Source organism: Electrophorus electricus, chromosome 4 (genome assembly GCF_041902795.1).
Source record: "Electrophorus electricus isolate QZ-2024a chromosome 4, ASM4190279v1, whole genome shotgun sequence".
Taxonomy (NCBI): Eukaryota; Metazoa; Chordata; class Actinopteri; order Gymnotiformes; family Gymnotidae; genus Electrophorus; species Electrophorus electricus.
In genome coordinates this window covers 14,013,126-14,038,507 of record NC_137500.1, presented here as the reverse complement: position 1 = coordinate 14,038,507, position 25,382 = coordinate 14,013,126, and the positions used below count along the sequence as shown (strand labels likewise).

The 25,382-nt window shown below is 46.9% G+C and overlaps 1 protein-coding gene across 7 annotated transcripts; it reads right to left on the bottom strand.

Annotated features, from left to right (window-relative positions):
- On the bottom strand, positions 1 to 24,974 carry hgfa (hepatocyte growth factor a). 7 transcript variants are annotated; one of them, XM_081712537.1, is made up of 18 exons: positions 24,646 to 24,963; positions 22,360 to 22,522; positions 22,065 to 22,177; positions 21,449 to 21,563; positions 19,496 to 19,638; positions 18,854 to 18,974; positions 18,579 to 18,697; positions 13,495 to 13,660; positions 12,391 to 12,524; positions 11,634 to 11,727; positions 9,956 to 10,089; positions 9,248 to 9,277; positions 5,818 to 5,926; positions 5,267 to 5,341; positions 4,243 to 4,380; positions 4,021 to 4,127; positions 3,376 to 3,518; positions 1 to 3,263 (listed from the first exon to the last, which is right to left on the bottom strand). In XM_081712537.1, the coding sequence occupies exons 1-18, from the start codon at positions 24,707 to 24,709 to the stop codon at positions 3,081 to 3,083; spliced, it is 2,151 nt and encodes a 716-aa protein (XP_081568663.1). In that variant the 5' UTR covers positions 24,710 to 24,963; the 3' UTR covers positions 1 to 3,080. The 7 variants fall into 7 exon arrangements, with proteins under 7 accessions (XP_081568663.1, XP_081568664.1, XP_081568665.1 ...); XM_081712538.1 differs by having other exon boundaries at positions 5,818 to 5,923; positions 24,646 to 24,961; XM_081712539.1 differs by having other exon boundaries at positions 22,360 to 22,504; positions 24,646 to 24,961.
- Between the last annotated feature and the right edge of the window lie 408 nt (positions 24,975 to 25,382).

Here is a 25,382-nt window from a genome sequence, read left to right as displayed (position 1 = left end):
TGTTACAGTTCCTCTTCAGTTCCTTAGTCTGCTTAAATTAGCAGTAACAACAATAATAATAATAACCGGCAGTTCAAAGAGCTCCGGCTTCACCGGTTTTGGGTTCCTTCGGTGATGGTCAAATATAGAATAAAAATATCTCTGTGGCACTTCCACCATCCAGAGTAGCTTCCTCTGCTGCTAAATTGATGTCTAGCAGAATGCAGTATGAGGTAAAGGCTGAATCACAATACTTTTGCACAGAGAAGAGACCGGGCCTTCAAACACGGACGCAGCAACGAATCAGTAATGGCTGCTTGGTTCGAATCGATCTGTTAGGAATCAAGGTGCCGGGTGCTTTTGTTCGTTTGAAGTCATTCTGCGTAAACAAACTTAGATTTCCAGGTAACTCTTTGATTTAGTGAGCACTGACCTGAGACCTAAGGGCCTAAGAGAAAACGAGACACTGAATGCACAACTGGGTCTGTGGGATACCATCCTCATTTCATCTTCAGTACCATGTTTATTCTAACTACACGCGTCTTTTCTTTATTTTTCACAACTACGCAGCGGAATTCCAGAGTGTTAACTTTAAGAGGACACTCACAGTACGCACGTTAACCCGGATCGTTCAGCTGGTTTAACACTGTTGAGGTCAGAAGCGAAGCATGCCCCGGGCCCTGAGCGGAGTGTCGTGGGCTCTGGAGTGCAGGAGCCTTTTCCTCTCCTGGTCTGTTTCCACTCATCAGTCTTACTTATCCGTCGGCAACAGGTCAATGAGCAACCTGATGTGGAACGCACGTAACCGAGAAAGAGAGAGAGAGAGAGAGAGAGAGAGCACACTACTGGAATATAAATGTCATTAGCCCAGAGTGTGTGGAAACGCGGGGCCAGGAAAGCCCTTGTATTGTTCAGCTGAGCCGAAACTCCGCAGGTGCAAAACAAGGTTTTTCTATTCAGAATTTATAAGATAATTATGGAGTCACTTGGCATTTTTTAAACACGGTTTAAAGTGTTTAAATATGTAATTACAAAACATGGTTATGTACTGTATTGTGCAAAAGTCAGACACCACCCTGAGTGAGAGAGATTTTATTTTTTTATTCTTAGCAATTTACTACTGCTAAGAATAAAACATTTCCCATGTGGGTAATGATGTATTACAATTACATGTTCAATCACATTGCAACATGAAATCAACACTGAACATATATCTACTGTTGAAATGTTGGACAATAGACAAAAAAAAACCCAAAACAAATTAAAATATTTAAAAAATCTATTATTGGTGAGTTTAATTTAATACAAAATTCAACATTACAGATTATTCTAGAATACTGTTTAACAAAGGTTCCAATTATTTACAAAAAAAAAAGAATGAAAAAAATTTGGCAAACTCCTGGCCACTGTAGTTGCAGATTTTAAAATCAATTTAAAAACATAACTTGCTGTAGTGAGACATAACAGTCTAGAATAGCAGCTCGTTCAAGGAATGGCACCACTTAGAAAGAGAAAAAATAGGAACAAATCAGAACGCAGTGTTTGGAATGCACAGTTTATACGAAAGATTATTTACAGAATGAAACATTTGCAATCCTTTATCTCATAAAATGGTCAGGAACATTACAAAAATATTCTCAGTTAAACAAAATGGTTACTTTCCTTAACTGTTTGGCTTGTTTAGCGTCCCATTGTGCATCAGTGTTTTTTTGCAGTGGAGGTCAGTAAATGAAGCTCTGTTAGCTTGTGTACTAACATGACGCTCTGTTGAGAATGAGGCATTTGTGTTTTATAGACATGCAGGGAGCTATATGTCACTTGGAAAACACTGTTATAGTATATAAACAAATGATGTGCTTATGAATCATATATTATCCCTTTGTTCCTTTTATAAAGGCCACGTCTTTAAAGCACATGCCAGAATTAACATTAGGTTTTTCAGAACAATATCGCTGGAACAATTGTACTCCATCATGAAGATTTCATTATAAATAAATACCATACAATTTAGACAAAACACAGTTTGGGAAGGGAAGAGACCTTCACATAATAAGAAGCCAGATCTATGAGACCTATAGAGTACCAGCAGTATACTCATACGAGCAAAAACGTACTAAAAGCAAACTTAGTAAATCCACAGCCCCAACAGGGGCCACAGTGTGCTCCATACTGGAGTAAGACAAGCTCTTTAACTTCCTCCTTAACACGTACCACATGTACAGCAGGATCAGGCATCTTTTTTTTTTTTTTAATGCCGCAAAATCAAAACGTGAAGCAAAACACAGAAGTAGTGGTAGCGTCATTCGACCCTCGAAACGCTAAGGGCCGGCCGCACCGGAGTGGCGCGCAGGCGGCATAGAGCCGTTCGCCGTCAGGTAGGTTTTGCCTCCGCACCTCGCCGTGACCTGCCAGAGACCGAGGGGAGCATTCCTGGTCCCTCAGAGGAATTCCCAAACCCCAGTCCCGTCTCCGGATCCTTTTTTGACTTTTGAATCACTGCATTCAAGTATCCCCAGGAGAACGAAGGAGAGCGAGTCGGCAAATGCGTCACCTCGGCTCCGACGCTTCTGGCCAACCTGCCGCAGTCTTTTATCGGCAGAGTGTTTTCCTTCCGTTCCTTCTGGTTGTTGTCTCTGCTCCGTTCTGCTCACTCTTTTCCCCGGAATTGTGGGCGTTCGCTCATTAGGCAGAGAATAAAAGTACGATAAAAACATTTTCTAAAGAAATTGATTTTTGTTGTTGTTGTGTGTTGATATTAAAAAGGTCTTGAAGGAGAAACCCCCTGTACTAAGTGAACCCACGTTAATGGAAACCTTAACGAGAGCCTTCCCCGCAGTCCTTGAAGCGACAATGTTTAGTTTCTCCACAACCTCTCTCATTGATGGAGCATCCGTTTTAAGTTACCCATTTTCAACACTTCTCTGGTTGAAATATTAGTTCCTTGAGCTCGAGCTCCAGAATCAGTCATGTGGCCCACCACTGACATGCTGAAGGATCGTAACGTATGCCATATGACATATGTAACACATGTGCCGTGCACTGCATGCTGTACGTCGCAGTGAGTCAACATCTGCAGTGGGTTGGGAACGGGGAGGGACGCGCTAGTAATTTGTCTCCATGTCAGAGTAGTGTTTGAAGACCTTGTGAATCCACTCGGTGTAGAACGCCACATTGACAAAGATAGCAGGGCGGCGGGCGAGGGCACAGCCCCTGCCGTGGATGCTCACGCCGACGATCACCTTGCTCTCCCTCTCCTGACACACCAGCGGGCCACCGTAGTCTTTCTGCGGGAAGGGTTTGGGGTTGGGGGGGGGGGGTTGTTGGAGGGTGAGCACCACGGAGCAGAGTGAGGAGTGGGACACACACACAAACACACACACACACAGACGCTCTCACCTCGCACACGCCGCGGTCCTTCTCTCCGCCGGCGCACACTCTGCTCTCCCTGATGGCCACGCCGCCGCTGTGGACCCGCGAGCACCTCTCGCTGCTGACCACGGGAAGCCGCACCATTTTCAGGCTGCCCTCATGTCCCGTGCCTGCGGGAGTCGGCGGGACGCAGAGCGTTAGTTTCGACGCTAATTCAGACAGACTGAAACCTGAAGCTTTGAATCGAGCGGATTTCCTGTACGGAGACTTAAAAATGCTTTATTATACTAAAACAACCTAAAAAACATTCAATTTTTCTAGTCTTACTAATTGTAAACATTGTGCAACACCAAAATTATGCTCTTTGTTTCACTTGTCTTGGCACATTAGCCACTAGTTTTCCTTATAAAGTGTCTAAACTGAGAGGAAAATGCTTAACATAAAACTTTGTGATTTGTCTTTACTGTAGATGATGTAGCTGTGCTTAAGGTGTGCGAGAACGGCAGTATTCTTCTTCCTAATCCGTTTTATAGTGCCTCAGAGAGCACAGACCCCTGGACGCGTCTGAACACAGTGCGAGCACATCTATTACGTTAAGTAGTATGCTGGGAGAGAGGCCAGGCCAAGACGCACAGCACAGAGGGCCAGGGGAGAAGGGGGTCCCCACCGTACCTTTGGTCTCCCCCCAGCCATACATGAGGCAGTAGGAGCCTTCGGCTACCTCGCATCCAGCCACAGGCAGCTGTACCGTCCGCACGTGCTCTGAGAGGGGAGCGGGCCTGCACACACGGCCAGGGAGCAAGACAGTGAGCGGGCGAGGAAGGACGAGGAAGGGCGAGGAAGGGCGAGGAAGGGCGAGGCGGGCGGTTGGGTGGGCGGGGGAGCGCCTCTTACCGTGCCAGCCGGAGCAGGGCCAGGCTGGAGCCCTCGGGCCCGCACACCAGGTGGGCAATGCGCAGGCCCTGGGAGTTTGCCGGGTCGCTGAGGTGGAGGAGGCCCACGTGCACGCTGAACTCCCGCAGGTCAGGGACGCTGAGGGGCACAGACACACACACACACGCGCGCGCACTCTGAAGCCATGCGGCAGGAGAAGACATGCTCCCCCAGAAGCAAGAGCAACGTGTCCATGTTTCATGTACAGGAAATGATATCTCAGTGCATCAGATGGCCCCACTGGTAAAGCAATCGTCTTTTCCCTGTGTCGGAGCGCCTAGCCATGCGGATGGGCCTGCCACTGCCTGAGATCCGTGAGATAGCAAAGCCCAGGAGGGAGCAGGTCTGGATTATGTAGCGAGCTGATTTAAAACACAGACGGCCGCTCTCTCTCTCTCTCTATCTCTCTCTCTCTCTCTCTCTCTCTCTCTCCCTCCCTCCCTCTCTCCCGCCCTTTCCTCCACTCCTCTGCCTCTCGCAAGCGGCCAGGGGTCATCAGGGTTTTTCGGGGTTTTGAAGAGCACCGCGGCAGATCCCCCAGCAGCGCGCAGCAGGACAGGAGGCGTGCCAAGCGCAGAGGCCGAGCGGCCCCACAAGCCAGCGCGTCAGCCTGTCAGTGCCTGCTCGGAAACAGGAAACGCTGCGTCCCTGCCTCGCAAAAAGGAAGATGGCCAAGGACAGAAAGGCGTGCAGGGGAGCGGGAGCCACGAGAGAGGGGAACAGAGAGAGAGAGAGAGAAGGAGAGGCAGAGGGAGAGAGAGAGAGAGAGAGAGAGAGAACCTTTCGCAGCAATTTCAACTTTCAACACCGTACAGACAAATTCACCGTAAAGACAACTTCACCTACGCTGGTAGGTGAGTGAGAAAGCCAGTCGGGAAAAAAAACAGAGCGGGAGGAAACGTGTCCGCACGGGAGGGAGGGATGCGCACGGGCCATGCGCCGAGCAGAGGAGTGCAAGCGCGCAAGGTTAGGATGAGGTCGTTACCACGAGGGGAAGCACTCCTGGTCAGTGAGAACCCACTCCTCTCGGATAAGAGAGCCGCCACACCAGTGCCTGCTCCTGTCCACACACACACCAGGCCGCAAAGACACCACACAGGTCACACTTAGGGTCAAAAATGAACAGACATACACTGAAAGGCAACACTCAGACCAAATTCAACGCATCCAGTCGTGAGTACGGCAACCTAATGATCACAGGGCTTTAAACTGCCAAGACAGTGTTTATATCTACGGTGAGATAGTTATCTTTTCAGTGGGCCCATGGAATTACATCTTCATGCATAATCTGTTTTAAATATGCACGGGTGTCACGACTGTTTGCAGTTTTGCTTACATTGTTGTGATATGTTTAAAGTGTTTTCAGCACGTGGGAAATCAGAATAGAGAGATGTTTGAAAGGGAGCCCTGTTTATTTCACATAAAGCGCCCCCGAGCTTACCGAAGTGAAATGTAGCTGCCCCCAAGCCCCCTCCTACCCCAGCCCACCCCACCTAGATATGCCCCTCGTGGTGTAAGACAACAGGTTCTGGTTACCCCTTCTGGATGCTAACCACCCAGCTCCCATCTTCAGCTCGCTGCACCCAGGTCCCACCCACAATCCGCGTGGTCTTGTGCACAAAGCAGGACGGCTTGGGCTGGCCTGCTGGCAGGAAGCACACGGAGAGAGAGAGAGAGAGAGAGAGAGAGAGAGAGAGAGAGAGAGAGAGAGAGAGAGAGAGAGAGAGAGCACGCATTCAGAAGAGCACTACTGGAATATAAATGTCATTAGCCCAGAGTGTTTGGAAACACGGGACCAGGAAAGCCCTTGTATTGTTCAGCTGAGCCGAAACACAAGGTTTTTCTATTCAGAATTTATAAGATAATTATGGAGTCACTTGGCATTTTTTTAAAAAACACAGTTTTAAAGTGGGTTTTTTTCAATATCCCAGTTCCAACCAAATATGTAATTACAAAACACAGTTATGTATTGTACTGTACAAAAGTCAGACACCACCCTTTCAATTAATTATTTTGCAGTCAAAATGGCCATTAAGTGCAAGTTATTTCTTTTTAATTGTTAGGAAAAAATCAGGAAATGTATTTAACAAAAAATGCACAAAGCCTTCAATAAGTATAATAGCAAATGTTATAAATTACATTCCACTCTTTTTTTTATAATATGATAAAGTCTTTATTGCCAGATTTCACTGAAACTTATTTTGCATTCCACAACAGCGCATTGCATAAATTTGCACACACCACAGAACAGCTAAGCACACTCACTGGACTACTCAAAACTTTAGCATCTTTCATATTCCCAATTGTAACCTATAACATCTTTGAAATAATTCTGTATATAAGCATGCTTAACTAACCTACTTCTTTCTTTACGCAGCATAATTAATTGAGGTATAAAAGAGTTCTTACATTTATTTTGTCTATCTTTGATATTCTAAGTCATCTATTTAAAGGAAAAACTCTGAATTCTCTATGTGATAGATAAAATTCCACTCGATAGTCTTTCCGTGCGCTTCCTGTCTGCAGTTATAAATCCAATCTTGGAACCGGTAAGCAATAGTCTAAACATTCTGCACCTTAAGTTCACTGAGACAACTATGCCATGCTGTAGCACAGTATTTTATAATGATTGTACAACTCTCTGTATTATAGAAGTGCAAAACAGTAATAAAATCTGGTTATTAGCCTGAACTGATCACAACTTATGAAGAAAGTTCATATGTTGCAGAACCATACTGTAAATCTAGCCAAGGTCAATGTTCCACGATGGTGTTTAATCTACACTGAAATATGGGTATGACATATTCCACTTAAATTGCACATTGTGAACTGTTTGTGGATATGGGCCTGGGGAGAGTACAAAAATAACTTCTTCTGTCTTCTTTGTATTAAATGTAAATGCAATTTGGTCACACGAGTCTGCAAACCTAATAACTCAGTGAACTGAATTCACATCATCCGTATCAGTCAGCAATGTTGAAAAAGAGAGTCCTCAGAATATGTCAAACTAAATGATTTGATTCCTGATATTTACAGGCAAACAAGCGTGAACTGACACATCCTTGTGAACCGTAAGATTTGCGATGATCATTAGAGATGTTTTGTTTATTTCGACCTGCTGAGCTCTGACAGTGATAAAAGCATCGTGCCAGAGTATCGGATGTTAAATGAGCACTCTGATGAGCTGAAGCCCTCTGTTAGTAAAAGATCAGACTGAACGTTATGAAATACTGATGGAAAATGCAGAAGGAAAGCTCTGGTATGTGTGCGGAGCCTGTCTCCACGTATTAAGACAAAACGGACCAGTGTGACCTGACTCTTCAGTGCTACGCAGTGATGTAACTAATGGGAGGCAGGGGGAATAATCGTGCCGGTTCCTGTGGGGCAGGGGGCCCGTGGCGAGCGGGGCCCGCTCACTGCGGGCCGCGCGCAATTTTAGTTGGGTCCTTTCCATCGGCACTTATACAACGCATCTATAATTTACAAACGGATCGTTTATCTTAACAATACCCCTCACCGGCAGACCTCAACACACCCTGCCATTCTTTTATGGCCGTCTTATTTATGCGTCTCATCTATGGTAGTGAAATGGACAAATGGTTCTTAAACTGATCTCTTAAACATGATCTAGTCATTATTTACAACTCTAAAATTCTACAACTTAAAATTCTTCTTGGGCCGTAGGGTGTAATATGATGCATATTTATTGTGATCCAAATAGTGTGGTGTAAATGTTTAGATTAACGCTGGAGATGTCTTTGACTTTTTTTGTATTCTGTGTTGTGCTGGTGGTATCTGCAAAGATGCCAAGTACATGCGAAAGCTGAAGTGGAACTAAAAAGCAAAAAAGGCATGCAGTTGGCTGAATTACACAACTGAACACATATTTCAGAGCACAGGAGGGACTTCATGGTTTGGCTGCTCTGTCCACTGCAAACGACAGAGACAGGAATTTGGACTTGAAGTGTAGATGATTGTAGATGATTGCAGATGATTTTGCTGACTGCAAGGCACATTGCACGAACTTCCCCTCAGTGAGTGATGTCTTTAGAGCATTCGCACACACACACACCCATTTTATATATATTTCCCATCTGCTAATCACCCCAGGCATACTCACAGACTGCAGTAAAGTGGATTTGTTTTGAATAACCCTGAAATTCACTTTGGAAGCACCCTGCTTGCACGGCTGATGAAGGACCTCTGTCCGAAACGTCCTGTTTCCCTGGAAGCTCTGTGCACCATTTGTGTGTGCAAGCTGGTACAGATAAAGCTTACTGTCTACTGTCCTGATAGGCTGCCTCTCACGAGGGGAGGGGCATGCAGGACACGCAGGCCTGGGGGTCCTCGAGCCGAGGGGGTCCCCCCAGCAGGGGATGGTAAAAGAGCCACCAGTCTGCCTCTCGCAGTGGGGCCCCCGAATGTTTCGTTACACCACCTCTTTACAGAAACATGTCGTAATGTGCCCTATTAATACAAGGTGCGGTGGAAAATCTCTCTCCCCGTCCGTTCACGCAGACAGGCGTCTGCGCACGCCTTAGCTGCCTTGCAAATCCATTTCTCTTGAGCGTCTAGAATGGCTAAAGGAGATCATTCCAGGGGATTGGACGTAAAATAAACCGCTTCCATAAGGAAGGTGGAAATTAAAGTGAAAGTCAGAGTGTCAGACAGCAGGAGGAAGGCTGGTCTGACTTTCGTAGAGTGCCGCCTGCTCCGAACCAGAGGGCCAGTGCAAACATTCAGGCGGATGAACCGGAACTATCAGCTCCTCAGACAAATCACAATGAAATTTCCAATAAAGCATATTTTGGGATGTTTTTCCAAACCTGCACTGGTTTAATGAAAAAAACATCAGGAATAAACTAGTTTATTTGAGGGCCAACATGTGCTGCGAAAGATTTTAATGATATAATAAGCAAAATGACAGATAGGGATGCATAAAGAATGAGATTCATGATCTACTTACTATTTACATGGGTAGTGTTTGATGTTTTACCTGCAATAACAAGACAGAGATGTTAGCAGACTATGGATCTTGTCACAGATACACAGTTTTACATACAGCATATACTATATTAAGCATTAAAAATCAGTATACAGAATTACACTCTTAGAAGTCATTATTCAAGACAGTTATCGCAAATTCCCCAGTGCTAGCCAGTGGTAGACCTCCCACTCTACTCAGGGTAAACAGAACCCGGGAGTCCCATCTGCTAGTCGCCCCAGGCTTGCTCACAGCCTGCAGTAAAGTGGATTTGTTTTGAGTAATCCTGAGCTTCAGGGAGGACATGGTTCCCATTAGGAAGACGGACGCCCAGGCAAGGGAGACACCCTCCCACCCCTTCGCCTACGGGCGCCCCACGCCCCTGGGCCCCTCACCAACCTGCCCAAGCACCCCCCCCCACACACACACACACACACAACCCGGACCAGAGCCTGGGCATGCTGGGCCGAGCGACACACCCCAGCCTGCACCCTTGCCGGGAGAATTAGGCACAGGTGGGGCGGATTTGAATTCGAAACAGTGCAAAGAGGCCCGTCCGCTCGAGGAGGAGCGCCGCCTCCGGACCGGGTTCACGGGGACAGACAGACTCGAAAGCAGCTGGAAGGAGATGCCGTGGTAACTGCTCGAGAGGAGAGGAGAGGAGAGGAGAGGAGAGGAGAGGAGACTCACAATGCTCCAAATCGCAGTAATCCCAGGGAATGGAGGAGTTGGAGGTGAAGCACCATGGGCCGTGCTTATCTCTGTCTGGATTCCTGCACAAGTTCAGCCGCAGTCTGGTGCTCGCCTCCTCAGAGTGTGTGTCCCTGTCACACACATATAAACACACAGACACGCGCGCGCGCGCACACACACACACACACACACGCATGCACACACGCACACACAAGCAAAAAATTGATTTCACTGTCCATAAAAGTAAGTGAGGAGAGACCTGGGTAGGAAACTTCTTGGTTATTATAAAGTCCATAATCCACAGCCCTAGATAGAGGGGATCTCGCTCTCTCTCTCTCTCTCTCTCTCTCTCTCTCTCTCTCTCTCTCTCTCTCTCTCTCTCTCTCTCTCTCTCGTCCTCTGTCTACCTCTGTCTTGTTTTAAACTCCACTATGGAAGTAGTTGGCACTTTGAACTCCATTCCTCTAGTTCAACGTTGCTTCCTGAGCACTCTAGGCAGCGCTAACTCACTGCGCTGATAAACCTAAATGGCCGATGGCGGATCCACAGGCTGCATGTAAGATAACGTGTCAGAGGAAGGGATGGGTAGAGAGGACAGGGCAATTCCTCCTTATTCAAACAGCGGCTGAGCTTTTTCAGAGTCGACCTTTTGACCCCCGGCCAAGGCACACTCTGGCTGCCCGCCACGCGAGGAAGCTGATCGGCTTTGATCTACCTTTGCCGCGTGAGCGAGGGAGGAGAAGCGCTTCCTGGGGTCAGGGGTCACCTCTGGAACATGTCCGCTTGTCGGTGCCGCATTGGCTTTTAAAATTCCTGCAAATTAAACGCGGTTAGCAGCGTCTGCCCGCGCCGGGACCGTCGGAGCACGCCCCGATCCATGGCTCGGGATCATCGCCGCTCCGCATCTTAAGCTGTCCCAACGTCAGCTGAAGGGAACAGGGGAGGATGAAGGAGGCCTTCCGGCCTCTCTGGCTGTTTGTTCACTCCACCGATGTCGCAGTGCTGCGCCCTGACATGCAAATTAGACCCTCGGCGCTGACTCAGAGACTCCGGGGAGGCGGCAAGTCCGCCGGTGATAAGAGATGGCCCGCCGAAGCCTCGCTAAAGCGCCACGGATCGGGTGAAGGTTGTGCTCCATCCCTCTATCACCACTTCCTTTCCTTTCCGCATCTGGTATTTAACCCTTCAGGAGCATAAATCCCAAAGCAGAGCCAGCTGTGCGGCAAGTCGTCGTCCTTGAACAAACATTCCCAGATCCTGTTCACGAGTGTGCGGCGATGTGCAATCCCCCTGTCCTTTTTTTTTTTTCATGTGATTCTCCAAACCCAGAAACCGAGCCAACGGTCTCCTGCGCACATCGCCGCTAATAGCTGGGACGCGGCCCCACGCTCGCTCCCTTGGAGCTCCAGGGTCTCCTGTGTTTGTGTGCCAAGCTCAGCACTCGGAGAGCAAACAATGAGCTTCCGTATTCTTCCAGAAAGCCCCCCATCTGCATGTGACATTGCCCAGCCCACAAAGGGCCAAAAGCAAAATCACATGGCAGAGTTCCATGGAGCTTCTCACTCGGCTTTGCAGATCTCTAATCAGCTGAGAGGCTTCACGAAAGAGGATGGGGCGTACCAGTGCAGAGGCCTCACCCTACCGCAAGCAGGCTGCCGAGGAACAGGGGGCTTACCTGTACATGTGGTCCGACCAGAGTCCGCAGGGGACGCCTGACCTGGTCCTTGAAACGTTGCCTTGGTAGTTCTCTCCGTTATCCTCGTAACAGTCTAGGACAGATGCAATTACCTATTAAATACACTGTACAAAAACCTTTTAATTTGACTATTTAACACACACATATACTGGAATCTACGCCCATCAACACATTTATCGTTCAGTCATTTATGGTTTTGTGGATTGTATTTATGTTGTCATGAAATAAGCATGTTTGAAAGAGGGCTTTATTTGTGGTTGGAGCCATTTCACATCAGAGACCACTTTACAATTGTTAAAAAAAGACGTTTTCCAATGCGCCAACATCTGACTTTAGTTTGAGAAGAACCAGCTAGTGAGAGACAGCAAGCGAGACAAAGAGAGAGAGATAGACTGGCTTGACCTGCAACTTCAAAATGATTCTTCTGGTGAGAAATGCATCTTTTGAAATTCTAAGACAGGATGTGTAGGGAATCCAAGAAACATTCCAACCCAATTTTGAGCACAGAATTGTTGTTTCATGTTTTCTTTTTATTCTATGTACAAACACAAAACCATGTGTGTGTGTGTGTGTGTGTGTGTGTGTGTGTGTATGATGTTTATGTGCATATGTGCATATATATATATATGTGTGTGTGTGTGTGTGTGTGTGTGTGTGTGTGTGTGTGTGTGTGTGTGTGTGTGTGTGTGTGTGTGTGTGTGAGTGTGTGTGTATGTGTGCACATGTGTGGTCTTACCTGGTGTTAGCAGGTGTTTTGCCTCACACTTTGGAATGTTTGTACAGGGGGCTTTGCGAACTGCTGGATCAGTGGTGAAGCACCATGGGATTTCAGAGCCATCAGGGTTCCTGCAGAAGTTTTCTCTCAGATCTCTGAGGAACACGCACACGCACACACACACAATAAAATACCACAATAAGAGCATTTCAGAAAGAATCACACCACTGGTATGTCTCATAGGAAATACAAGAAAATTCAAATGACTCTGAGCTCAGAGCTTGACTCACACCTTGGGTGCCCTTCCAGCAAGCACTAACAAACACCAACATTATAAAGCACTAACAAACACCAACATTATCACGGACTGCTCCCCCCCGAGTCACGTGGTACAGCCCGCAGGGGGATTCATGGTTGTCTAATTCATAACCACGCCCCCTTGGGATAGCACGCACCTGCACGGTATTTAGTGTTAAGTGTTTTGTCTGTATTTAAACCCCTGTCTGTGTGTGTTCCCTTGTTTGCTGATGTATGTTAAATGTTTGTGTAGCCACTGTTACATGTAGCTGCAGCCTGTGTCCAGTTAAATGTATAGTCATGTCCGTCTTTAATGTCATGTGTGAGTGCCGCCATCATAGTATGTGTTCTGTGTTAATAAATGTCTTTCACTATCGAGGGAGTCTGTGCGTCCTGCTCCACACCCATCGGCACTCGGGCCAGCAGCATCGTTAAAAACATTATAAAGCACTAACAAACACCAACATTATAAAACACCAACAAACACTATAAACATTATAAAGCACTAACAAACACCAATATTATAAAGCAATAACAAACACTATAAACATTATAAAGCACTAACAAACACTATAAACATTATAAAGCACTAACAAACACCAATATTATAAAGCAATAACAAACACTATAAACATTATAAAGCTGGAAAACTAACCAAACTGGCGTGAATAGGGAACAGCAGGACACACAGGGCATTCACACATCCTAGTCTGTTCCATACCAGTTTGTTCCATTCAGCTGGTATGTATGCAAGGGTCCCGGAGGGAAAGGCTAGGAAAAGGCATGCCAAATGTCCACATGCAGTCAGGTGGGTAATCGATGACTCACTTGCATTTGTAGTTTTGGGGCGTGTAGGAATGGTTGTGTGGGAACTGCACATCCCAGCGCTGGCAGGCCAGCCCGGCCGAGGTCACATTGACCGTACCCCGATAATGCTCGCCTTGGCCCCGGTAACACGAGGTGCTCACATCTCTTTCAGAACCGAGATCGGAATCTACATAGGGGCAGGGAAGAGGGAGAAGGGATTCAGATGGATTCACCATAGCTTGCATATCTGTCTGCCCTGGACCACAGACAGATATGGATACCGAGGGAATAAATCGCCTCCCGCCATTAATCTAACCAGTCGCATGCAGCTGCTTGGCTCCAGCTGTACTCCACGTAGTATACAGAAGCAGGGATTCATCACGTGCTAGGGCACCTGTACCCAGCCACTGAGCTCCATCCCAACCGCTCTCAGATGGACCCTGATCTGTGCCAAAATCAGCATTATACACGCGTGTTCGTTTACATACAAATACACACCTCAAAACACCAAGCACACACACACACACACACACACACACATATATATATATATATATATATGTGTATATATATATATAGAAAGAGAGCGAGACACACACAAAAACACACAAACAGAAGATCCCTCTCATCCCTTTTGAAAGACTAGGCTGGAATTCCAGTGTAAATCATATTTTACACACACACACACACACACACACACACACACACACACACACACACACACACACACACACACACACAAGGTCTCTCTCATAACCTTTGAAACATTCAGATGGAATTCTAGTGTAAATCACACACCCATGCATACTGCACTCACGCGCACACACACACACACACACACACACGCACGCACGCACACACACACACACACACACACACACACACACGCACGCACGCACACATACACATATGCATACAGGTACATAGACACAAAGACACACACACACACACACACACACACACAAGACCCTGTCAAATCCTTTGAAACATTCAGATGGAATTCAAATGTCATACTTTTCACACTCATTCTCTCTCTCTTTCTGTCTCTCTCTCTCTCTCTTTCACACACACACACACACACACGCACACACACACACACACACACACACACGCACACGCACACGCGCGCGCACACACTTAAGACTTGGCTACTCGTTTATGCTTTGTCTTCTCCACTCTCTAATGTGAAACACTTGTGGAGAGGGAGAAAGGGATATTATCGTAAATTATTATGGATGCTCCTTTTAACTGAGGTACAATATAACAATGGAAATATTGTCCTCGCTGTTTCAGCTTGCAGCTCTAACTCTGGTCCTAATTCATTACTGTAAATAATCCCGAGACATGGCACTTACATTAAAAACCCTGGTGAGTGTCCAAATCTACAATACATTACAATCATTCAATTAAATGTCTGATCTCCTGTCACTAATTACGACCTCCCCTCTCAATCACAACCTCTCTGTTTCCCTCTCCACATTTCTCCACACTTGCTCCTTCCACTACCCCTCACTTTCTCCATCATTCCATCTTCTCTGTTTTCTCCTTCCCGAATATCCCCTAATCATCATCAGAAATGCAGAAAGGCTCCTGAAGGTACAGACCAAGTACAGCAAGCTGTCCGCACCCGAGGCCTTGGAGACTGCCAAGCTAAGATGAACAGCTCTGGCTGCCCACCTGAAGAGGTACACGAGACAGTATGAGCCTGGAGAATAAATAGGATGTTCTCCCATGAGCTGTCCAAAGTGTGCTCAGTGGCAGAGTAACAGTATGAACTGCCAAAGCTGGAGTCTGAACAATACTGGAAAAGCATATGTGAGAAAGGGGCATCACACAACAAAAATGCCCAGTGGTTGTTGAACCTGAGAGCAGATCACAGGGTCTATGATACTAGGGTCTCAAGCACAAAAAACTGGACAACTCCAGGTCCATGCCTACTGGCTGAATAAGCTGACTCTTCATGAGTGCCTGGCAGCATAAATGAACCAGCTGCTAATGGATTGAACCCACAGTGAATGGTTAACCGAAGGCCGGATAGTCCTGATCCCGAAGGAACCCCAGAAAGAGGCCATTCCATCCAACTACTGGCAGATAACCTGCTCCTGTACAACATGGAAGCTCCTGCCAGGCATCATTGCATCTAAGATAAGTATGCACATGGTTCAATACATGAATGGGGCCCTGCAAGGCATTGGCAAGTACACCAGAGGAGCCAAACACCAGCTTACAGTCACTCGTGACTGTTAGACCAGACAGACCAGCCTGTGCACTGCCTGGACTGATTGCAGAAAGCCTATGATTCAGTGCCCCACACATGGATCCTGGAATGCTCGAGGCTGTATAACATCAACAGGACTCCAAGAGCCTTCATCAAGAACTGAGTGGAGCTGTGGAAGCCAACTCCAGAGGCCAACTTCAAGCCAATAGCACAAGTCTCCATCAAGTGCGGGTTTACCAAGGAGATGCCCTGTCCCCGCTGCTGTTCTACATAAGCCTGAACCCCCTCAGTGAGATCATCACCAAGAGTGTTTAGGGATACTGGCTAAGGATTTGGATCAACCATCAGCCACCTCCTGTACATGGATGACATCAAGCTGTATGTCAGTGACCAAGACATCAATTTACTAATCTATCCTATCTGGATATGCTGCAATGATATTGGAATGTCATTCGGACTGGATAAGTGTGGCCAAGGACAGGGAGTGGGAAGGTGGCTAGAACAGAGAGGATCACACTACCAGAAGTTATGTAACCGATGTTGAGGGCAGCTACAAGTACCTTGGAATCCCACAGGCAAATGGGAATTATGAAGAGGCCACAAGGAAAGCAGCTATAGCCAAATACCTACAAAGAGCCAAGCAAGTCATAAGAAGTCAGCTGAATGGGAGAAACAAGACCCGGCTTATCTACACCTATGTTGTGGCAGTCATCAGATACACCGCTGGCATAATAAGATGGCCTAAGGAAGATATAGAAGCCACTGACATCAAGACAAGGATACTTGTCACAATGCATGGAGAGTTTCATCCCAAATCCAGCACTCTGAGACTGGACACTAAGCGGAAAGAGGGAGGCTGAGGACTAGTGAGCGTCAGAGCCACTATCCAAGAAGAAACAACCAAGCTCCTGGAGTACACCATATAGCCCCAAGTGATAAAGGGCTTAGTGAGTACCTCAGACAGCAGAAAAACGAGGAAGATGTAAATGAGGAGGAGCAGGGACCATTATAGGAGGAAAACCCCCTGTACGGCATACACCAGCAGGTAGCGGAAGTGGCTGATATGGAGAAATCCTACCACTGGCTGGAAAAGGCTGGACTGAAAGACAGCACAGAGGCATTAATCAATGAATCTGATTCTGTGTGATCCCAAGTGATAGCAACATCAGGAAAAAGGAATGCGAAAAGACATGAAACTTGAAGGGCTGAAGGAAGAGATAGAAAAGATCTGGGGGGTGAATGCAACTGTGGTTTCTGTGGTAACTGGGGCACTAGGGGCTATAACCCCCAAACTGGGAGAATGGCCATTGGTACAGAGGTGTGAGCCAATGGCAAAGCAAACTTTACTTCTTCAGCTCTTTCCTCAGTGGACGTCTCATACATTTTTTTCTCCCCCTCAGTGAACAACCTTAAACTGCGAGATGTTATCTATGCTGTGCGACGGTGGTTGCTGAAATGCGGCGGCGTAAACACTTATGCAATACGAAAGGAAATACATGCTACCAACTAAACATATAATAATTATCGCAGATATTTAGTAATCAAATTTTATGATGGCTAATTTGCCATTCATTTTTACAAAGCGATTTCTTGCATGCTACTCTCCATGTGTTGTGTTGTGTTGGGCCTGAGAGATCCCAGAGCTGACACAACTTACAAGGATGTGGTCGGAGCTTTCACCACCAGCTGGAAGAACAGAGACGGGTTCTGGAACGCCCGCCAGAACAACTGAGGCTTCCAGCTTAGAAACTCCCCGCTGAGAAGGCGGGGCTCCAGACAGCCCATGACACCCGCGTTCATTCCACAGGAAAAAAAATGCAGATGCCTCTCTTGTCATCGAATAACAAACAAGTAAACAAAAACAAAACAATCAAATCCAGGCATCTTTTTTTCTTTTTTTTTCTTCCAAAACATGGCCTAATGCTGTTTCGAGGTGTTGGAGTCTGGAAGTCAAAGCCCCCTGATAGACTTTTCGAATCCATCATACTTCAAACCTGCAGCCGTTTCTTCCAGCATTGCCGCTCTGTCAGTTAGGAGTGAAGACAGAGGTCTGACCGAAAATAGCGAGAGGAAATCTGGAGCACCTGAGCGCCAGACACACGGAGGACGAAGCAGACGTGGCGCAGTCTTCGGCGTCTTAAGCCTTTTAAAGGAGCGCAGCAGTGATGACAGGGCCGCGGCTGGACGCAGGCTGCAGCGAGAGGCCGGTTTGCGCTGGCCGGCATGGCTTTCATCTCCGTTTCCATGGAGAAGCACATGTCTGTCACAGAATCCCATCGTTTGGTCATCGCTGCCAGTCATTTGATTGTGGCGAACGTTGTGTCAACACGAGACATACAGAGAACAAGAGTATTAAGGACTCGGATGCCTTAATACATGCACGATCCGACTTTTTAATTACGTGGACCTATTTCTTTTTGTTTATATTTTTATAAATGAAATAAATTATTTTAGTTTATATGATTCCATAACGTTTGCAAACAAACACGATATTTTACATTCACTACAATAAATGATAGCGTTTATACAGTGAGCGGCAACAGTGAACTTCCTGTTTTACTTTTTGAAAGCTAAGAATTATTGTCCATGTCAAAGTGTCCGGAATCCCAGTCTGCGGGTCGACCCACACACATGACCCCACACACTGCACACAGTGCAGTCCAAGCATTAGACTCACTGCTACAGTCAATCATAAAGGCACAAGCAGAAGAGAACACATGACACAGTGTAGCATGAGCCACTAAAACTACTAAAACTCCAACGCCAGCAGAGTTAAATCATCTGGCCATAACAATCCAGCACAGCACAGGACGGCTGACAGCATCGGCACACAGCGAAATGCCATGGGGCCAAAGTGTGTGTATTTAAACACACACAGAGAACTGACCACACACGCTGATGTTGCAGTATTCCCATCGTGTTTTCTTGTCCATTGTGTAGCACCACGGACGCACGTCATTGTTGGGATTGCGGCAGTAGTTGTCATCCAGTCCTTTGCCTGAGTGCCTGTGAAGGGAGGAATTAAGCATTAGAAATTATGGATGTGCGTACGTGTGTGTCTCTCTGTGTGTATGTGCCTGCGTTTGTGTGTGTGTGTGCGTGCGCGCGTGTGTGTGTGTGTGTGTGTGTGTGTGTGTGTGTGTGTGTGTGTGTGTGCAATACCTGTGAGGTTGGTATTTGTGTTTGTGAGGTCTCTGTGAGTCCCATCTCTGGCATTCTTTCCCAGTCTCAGTGTGGTCCATTGGCCCTCTATATCCTTCCCCATTACACTGCATACACACCGCTGCACACACAACATGCACATATAAACACTATATTTTGATGGTGCCATGCTACAGTGTGCTATACATGATCATAACACAGTTATAAATATATCATATGCTTCTATTCAAAAGTTTATATATCATACACTACCTGATAATTTTATTCAATATTATTTTATCAACAAAAAAGGTATTTGTACATGTTTGGTTACTAAATTTGGGTAAAATAATCAATGAAATGATGAATAAATAAGCTTGGTGTCATAGACTCCATATAAAGAGGCATTCTGGGTTTTCATTCTACCATCATTCCCAATGTCTTAAAGCTCTCTTTGTCTTTTAGAATCCCATGAATCCCATGTGTATCTGCAACAAAATGTCATTTCTATTATTGATTCCAAACATTGGAGTGGCAATTCTGAAAGGCAGAGTATGTGGGACAATTTTATATTCTATATATATATATATATAGTCCCCAGTCTCTACCTGCCACGCCGTAATCAGCACTATTAAAGCCATTCTGACAGACGTTACCCACTACCTTCTGAGCACCGGGGCAGCCCACATTCCTGATAGCGAGTCTCTGAGGAGTTGGTGAAACACCAGGGCCCGCTCACATCTTTGTCTGGATTCCGACAGAAGTTGTTACGCAGGTCAAACTTCCAGTGCTTGGCAGGCTTGAAGCTGACACACAGAGAGAAAGCAATAACCTTCCTGACTCATGAACGTGCTCAGCACTGGTCTCTGAACGAACTCACCAATTCTCGGAGCTCTCAGAGATATACTCAGAATGTCTCATTTGTGCCTTTATGTTGATGCAGCTCAGTTCTGCAGTTTCTTTTATCACAAAAAAATTGAAAGACCTTAAAAGTTCAAATCTTTTCTGAATTTCTTGGTTTTTGTTTTGGGGAGTTTGAAATGGTCTAAGAAAGCCTGTCAGTGAGGGTTACCAGTGCTGAATTGAGTAGCACAAGGCTCAACAACATCACGTTCAGTTCTGCAGGGGTAACTCCAGGTGTCCAGTGCAGAACTGAACAGTGCTCAGTGTACTGCTCTGAGCTCAGCCTTCTACAGACACCGGTCTCAACCTGAGCACACTTCCTCTTGAACTCTGACCTCAGGCAAGCTGCCCTTTTCCACTGCCTGGCCCGCTGCATCACAACACCGCCCACACCGAAGACCGCAGCCCTGTGCCGGCGCTAGAAGGCCCGATCCTCTCCGTCAGCGAGACGGAAGCCCTAAGAGCAGTGCCGGAGTCTGTCTGTTCGAAACGGCTCGCGGACACGGAGGCTTAGAGCTCCGCTGCTAATCATTCTGCACTAACAGATGTTAGTGAGCTCCTCCGCTGCGCATGCCAAAGAACCCGGTCCCGCCGGTGCCCGAGCAGATGGCCCGGACCCGTCACATCCCGCTCACGCGCAGCAGCGGTGCTTTCGGTTCGGCATTGAGGGGCCTGGAACTTGACACCGGCGCAACCCGGGGTGTGATGAAAGCCACTGCACACAGCCCACACCAGGCATCTCTCATTTCTTACATGAGAAATGGCTTCCAAAGAAATCTGGCCGGAGTGGCGAGCGGGATGATGGCACATTAGTCGCTCTGTTCTTAGCCTTGCGGTCTGCATGCGCCTTTAGCACTGTCTGGCGGCTAGACCACGGGGACAGTCGGCTGGGGTTGCGGCCAGGGTCGGGTCAGCGGGGCGGGGAACGCTTCCTGTTAAATGAATGCTGGAGCCTGTGAGGAGCGAGGGTGATCTTATCACAAAGGACTGATTCACCCAGAGGAAAGGATGAAAGAGGAGGATAGACAGAAAGAAAGAAGAAGGGGATTTTAGCAGGCAAAAACCAAGTGCTGCTGTCCTCCCCAAAAAGCAGTTGTCTGGTCCAGTTTAAAGCGAAGAAGACACATCCTTGGAGAGGAGGAGCCCAGGCTGTACTAGCATGTGTGTATGAGACTCAGGTTTTCTTGTGTCTGGGGCTTTCTGAGACCAGCTGGAGTGCAGACAGAACATGACTTCAGTCCATAAATCCCCTCCAAAAAAAAACCCTCTTAATACAGCTTGTAAGCGGTGTAGCATATCAGAGTTAACGCCAGGCTAATGAGAAGGTGGTGGCGGCCAACCACATTAACCCATTTAGCTCCTGCGATGTGACATGGCTCGCTGCACAGCGGGGCGGTCCTAACTTAAGAGCTTTCCCATAAATCAAGACAAGATATCTCCTGGACTCCGATCAAATGATAACAGTGCTAATTTAGGATCAGGCTTTGGACTTTTAATAAATCTCAGTCTGGGATACTTGAAACTTCACAGAGTTATCATAGATTTTCATCAGCTGATTTGGAGTGATTAATGGCTCGCTAAGAAGATGAGTCAGTGAACAAAGCGCTAAGCCCCAGCGAAAAAAAAAAAAACTTGACTCATGCTCGTCAAGTTGAGGTTGGTGGGGTAAGGGGGGGGTCTGGGGATGGGGTGAGAAGGTGAGAGTGCTTTTACTTGTGCTCGTGGGGTACAGACACGTTCCAGGCCTGGCACGAGATTCCACTCCTCGTAACTGATTTTATTCCCTTGTAGTTCACGCCTGAACCAACGATGCATTCGCGCACATAGTCTGTGGGAAGCAGCACATAAACAAATTAATACGGGAATATGGGACGTTGTTTACCAAAAACTGTTTCGATAAGTCCTCTGACGTCTGAAACTTCACCAGAGTCCTCAGAAGTCGGCTTTGCTGAGGATGCTTCTGCAGGTTAAAGTTTCTGTTCATTTTTTTAAAAAAGCCCTTCATGGAAGCATAAACAGCAGCCACCTAGCTAAGATCTGTGCTTGTTTGCTTTGGGTATTTTTTTTTTTCATGTTTACTTTTAGCTTCCAAGTCTCTTTAAAGCGGTGGAAGGGGCTGGGGGTTTGTTTACCGAGACAGACGGCTCTGCGTGGGGGCACAGAGGGGTTTGCGACACTCTATCACTTCGCAGCCTTCGTGCGAAACAAACGCAGGAGACTCTTGGGTGTCCTGTCTTACTGCAGTGTCTTTGGACTCTCAAAGAAATGAGGGCGGAGCGAACAAAAGGCAAGAATGCGAGACAGCGTCCCGGGCCACAAAGCTGTTTACCTTTCTGCTCGTAAAGGTCATGGTCGGACCGGCGTTCTTTCTGCACGCCGTCAGCGAAGCGGTCAAAGGAGAGCAAGTGGCACGTCCTGTTAATGTGGTCATAGTTGAATGCTCTGGAGAAAGAGAGAGGATGCAGTGTGGATGAAATGCTGGACGAGGATGTCTGAGGCAACAGTGTGGTGAAGACGAAAGGTGTGGAGACGTGAATATAGGGGGTCGCTTTTAAACTTTGTGCGTTTGTGTGTGTGTGTGTGCGCGAGCGCATGTGCGTGAGCATGTATATGTGTGTGTCCACCTGCAAGACTTCTTGCTCTTGCTGCACTTGCGAGCGCAATCTTCCAGTGCGAGTCTCCTGACTCGAGGAGTCTGGCCACAGCTGGAGCACACCAGTCTGCTGTCCTCACTCTTCTGGTAGCGCTGCAGAGTCTGCTTCCTGCTCTCTGGGAGAGAGGAGCCAGCTTACACACGCAGGCACACGCACACATGATGCTCATAAAGAGACTGCCTCCAATCCCGAGTGTGTCCCTGCTGATACTTTACTCATAGCTGGCTAATTGTCCTTCCATGATGATTCTCTCTCTCTCTCACACACACACACACACACACACACTTACACTTCTTACAACAGGACGCTGACTCAAAAACACTGCCATTGTCCACTCTAATCAACACCAAAGTCATGTTGTTATCCCGCTCACAGGAACGTGAATGACTTCACCCATAGACAAGCCACTAGGACTAGTGCTTATTGAACTAATCTACATACCAGTGCGGTCACTTCCCTACTGAATCTATCTGCAGGCTCAGAGGAGTGTTACGAGCCTTAAACTCATCCTACAGACACATTAGTGACCGCCGTGAAAGATCACACACTTCCTGATGGAAAACCCCACGCTAACTCCAGCTCTTGCTCCGACAAATTTGCCTCATAAATCGACACGCCTGATCGTAGGCAGGAACGTGAAAACTTGGGTTGTTTATGATCAACTGTAGTCTAAAATTACTTTTAACAATCAGACAGTGATCCTTGCATCACAAAAAGCTCAAACGGATCCATGACGTGGAACCCCATCAGGATAGTGTTATGACTGCTATGGGTATGTTTGCTTCATGAGAAACGGTTATTAATGATTGTTAATGATCATTCATGATTAATGGGCTGCATGAGACAATCGCTGGTTTATATCTGCTATTCAAACACCGGCCTTTTCTCTCAGCGCTCCAATTGCACTACTCCTTAAGATCTTCTCTGCCCGCCTGGGTCGTCTTCATCACCGTGTCTGCTCATTATAATTAGATTTGATTTCTGTGTGAAACCACACAGGAAAATACTAAAGATAACATGGCAGTAATGAGGATGTGCATCGGTTTGACATTTACAGTAAGAGTTTCAGGCTGATTTAACGGGTTCTTAAAATGGAGCTCATCTACCGGCAAGCATCTTTCGTCTCTGGAAAAGAAAAAAAAAACTATTTAAAAAGAGCAAGTCTGAGGTACTTTGCAATCTGGCATATGTTTACACTGCACATCTGGAGCAGTGAACACTTGTGATGGTAAAATATGGGAGAGAGGACTCCGTGCAGATGTTGCGCACCCTGACGATAACGATAACGTGTGTGTCCATGCGTCCCGTATCTGGACATGCGCTCTGACAGATTCTGCAGGGACTGGATAAAACTGGGAATGCGTTTCCAGGAATTGCGCAAGTCCTTCAGGAGCTTAAGGCTCATACGACGCATGCTTGAGCAACCCCAAAGTGAAGTGCTGCTGTTATTCAGGCCAAAATGATCTAAATATGTTTTTTTGATAAAGTGTGTATTGAAGGGGTTTTAAAATGCAACATGATGGTTTATGGGGATGTGTGAGAGATAACAGCTGGATCTGTCTAAGCACCAAGGCAAATATACATTCTTGTCAATGAGGACATTAAGAAAGTTATGGTCCCTTAACATATACTGTGAGTTTCCTTGTTTGGTTATGTGGCCTGTGTTAGCATTTCGTTTTTCCACCTAAGCACAGAGGAATTATCAAATAAACGTATGTCTGTACGACGCGTTAAACAGTGAACATTAAGACGCAAACTGTGACTTTAATTTTAACCCAGTACTATAGGCGCCCCAAGAAGCCGGCGGTAAAACGATGGTTGCATCGAAAGAAGAGAGCGCAACATCCAAAAGTTGCAAGCTAGTGTCAGAGGAGTTTAGTGGAAGCGCACAGGGACATCTCGGTCACTTTGTCCCTGTGAGCGCGCTGGCTATCCTGCAAACACCCGCGGCCCTACAGATGGTCCACCGAGAATATTCCAGCATTCATCAGGTGTTGTACGGTTTGATGTTCAATATTCCATATCATTAACAGCGAAAGAGTAAAAATCCGTCAACAATTGTTAGATCAAATCACATGTGAAACTCTTAGACATTTTTTAAAGTTTTGTCTAAGTTCTCTACACCGGTTCTCTACACCGTCCGCGACTTTATTATCATGACCTCAGGTTTATCTTCTTCTAGAGTGACAGTATGGAGCAGTCAGCGGTCTGCCGGAAAGCGCTGTGAAACATATTTGAATGAGCAGTAAAACTTACCCGCGTTCATGCAGAGTAGGACGCAGAGCAGGGTTTGATAAATCCACATTATTTCGGATCTCATTCTTCTCAGCGCGGTTTTCCGAGCTTTGGGCTTTGGGCTTGACCGCTAACAGTGGTCTCCTCGCGGTTTATGTCTGCTTCTACGGTCCGAGCGCACAGCGTGTATGTGAGCGTGTGTGTGATTAACAGGATAAATACCCCCTCTCACCGCAGCGCGTCTCCGCTTGGACCACCCTCTGCCCGTTTGGAGGAAACGCCGTCCTTGGTTCAACCCCGCGGCGCGTTTTATCACCGCGTCACTCCTCCCCCGTCTGAAGCAATCAACCGACACTTTTGTTTCACACTACGGTGTCCCGCAACTTGCTTGTATTGCTTAAACTGAGTAGCTGAGTATTGGGCGGGGGGGGGGGGGGGGGGGGGGGATACGTGTCATTTCCTTGACTAATCACTGATCGGTTACTCATATTGATACACGCGTATTATAATGTCCACATAGCAAATTACAGTAATATCTGGGAAATTATGAATATCTCAAATAGCCCTTAGAAAGAAAGAGTTCGCACCCCAATCCTCCACCCCCCCCCCACCCCCCCGCCCAATACTCAGCGCGCACACACCTGACGGTGGGACACTTCGATGCCGAAAAAGGGTTGCGGCGCGCGTGCAGGATTTATGGTGTCGTCTAGTGAGGCGTCGAGGTCCGTGTAGGTCTTGCGCTTTCGCATTCAGGTGCT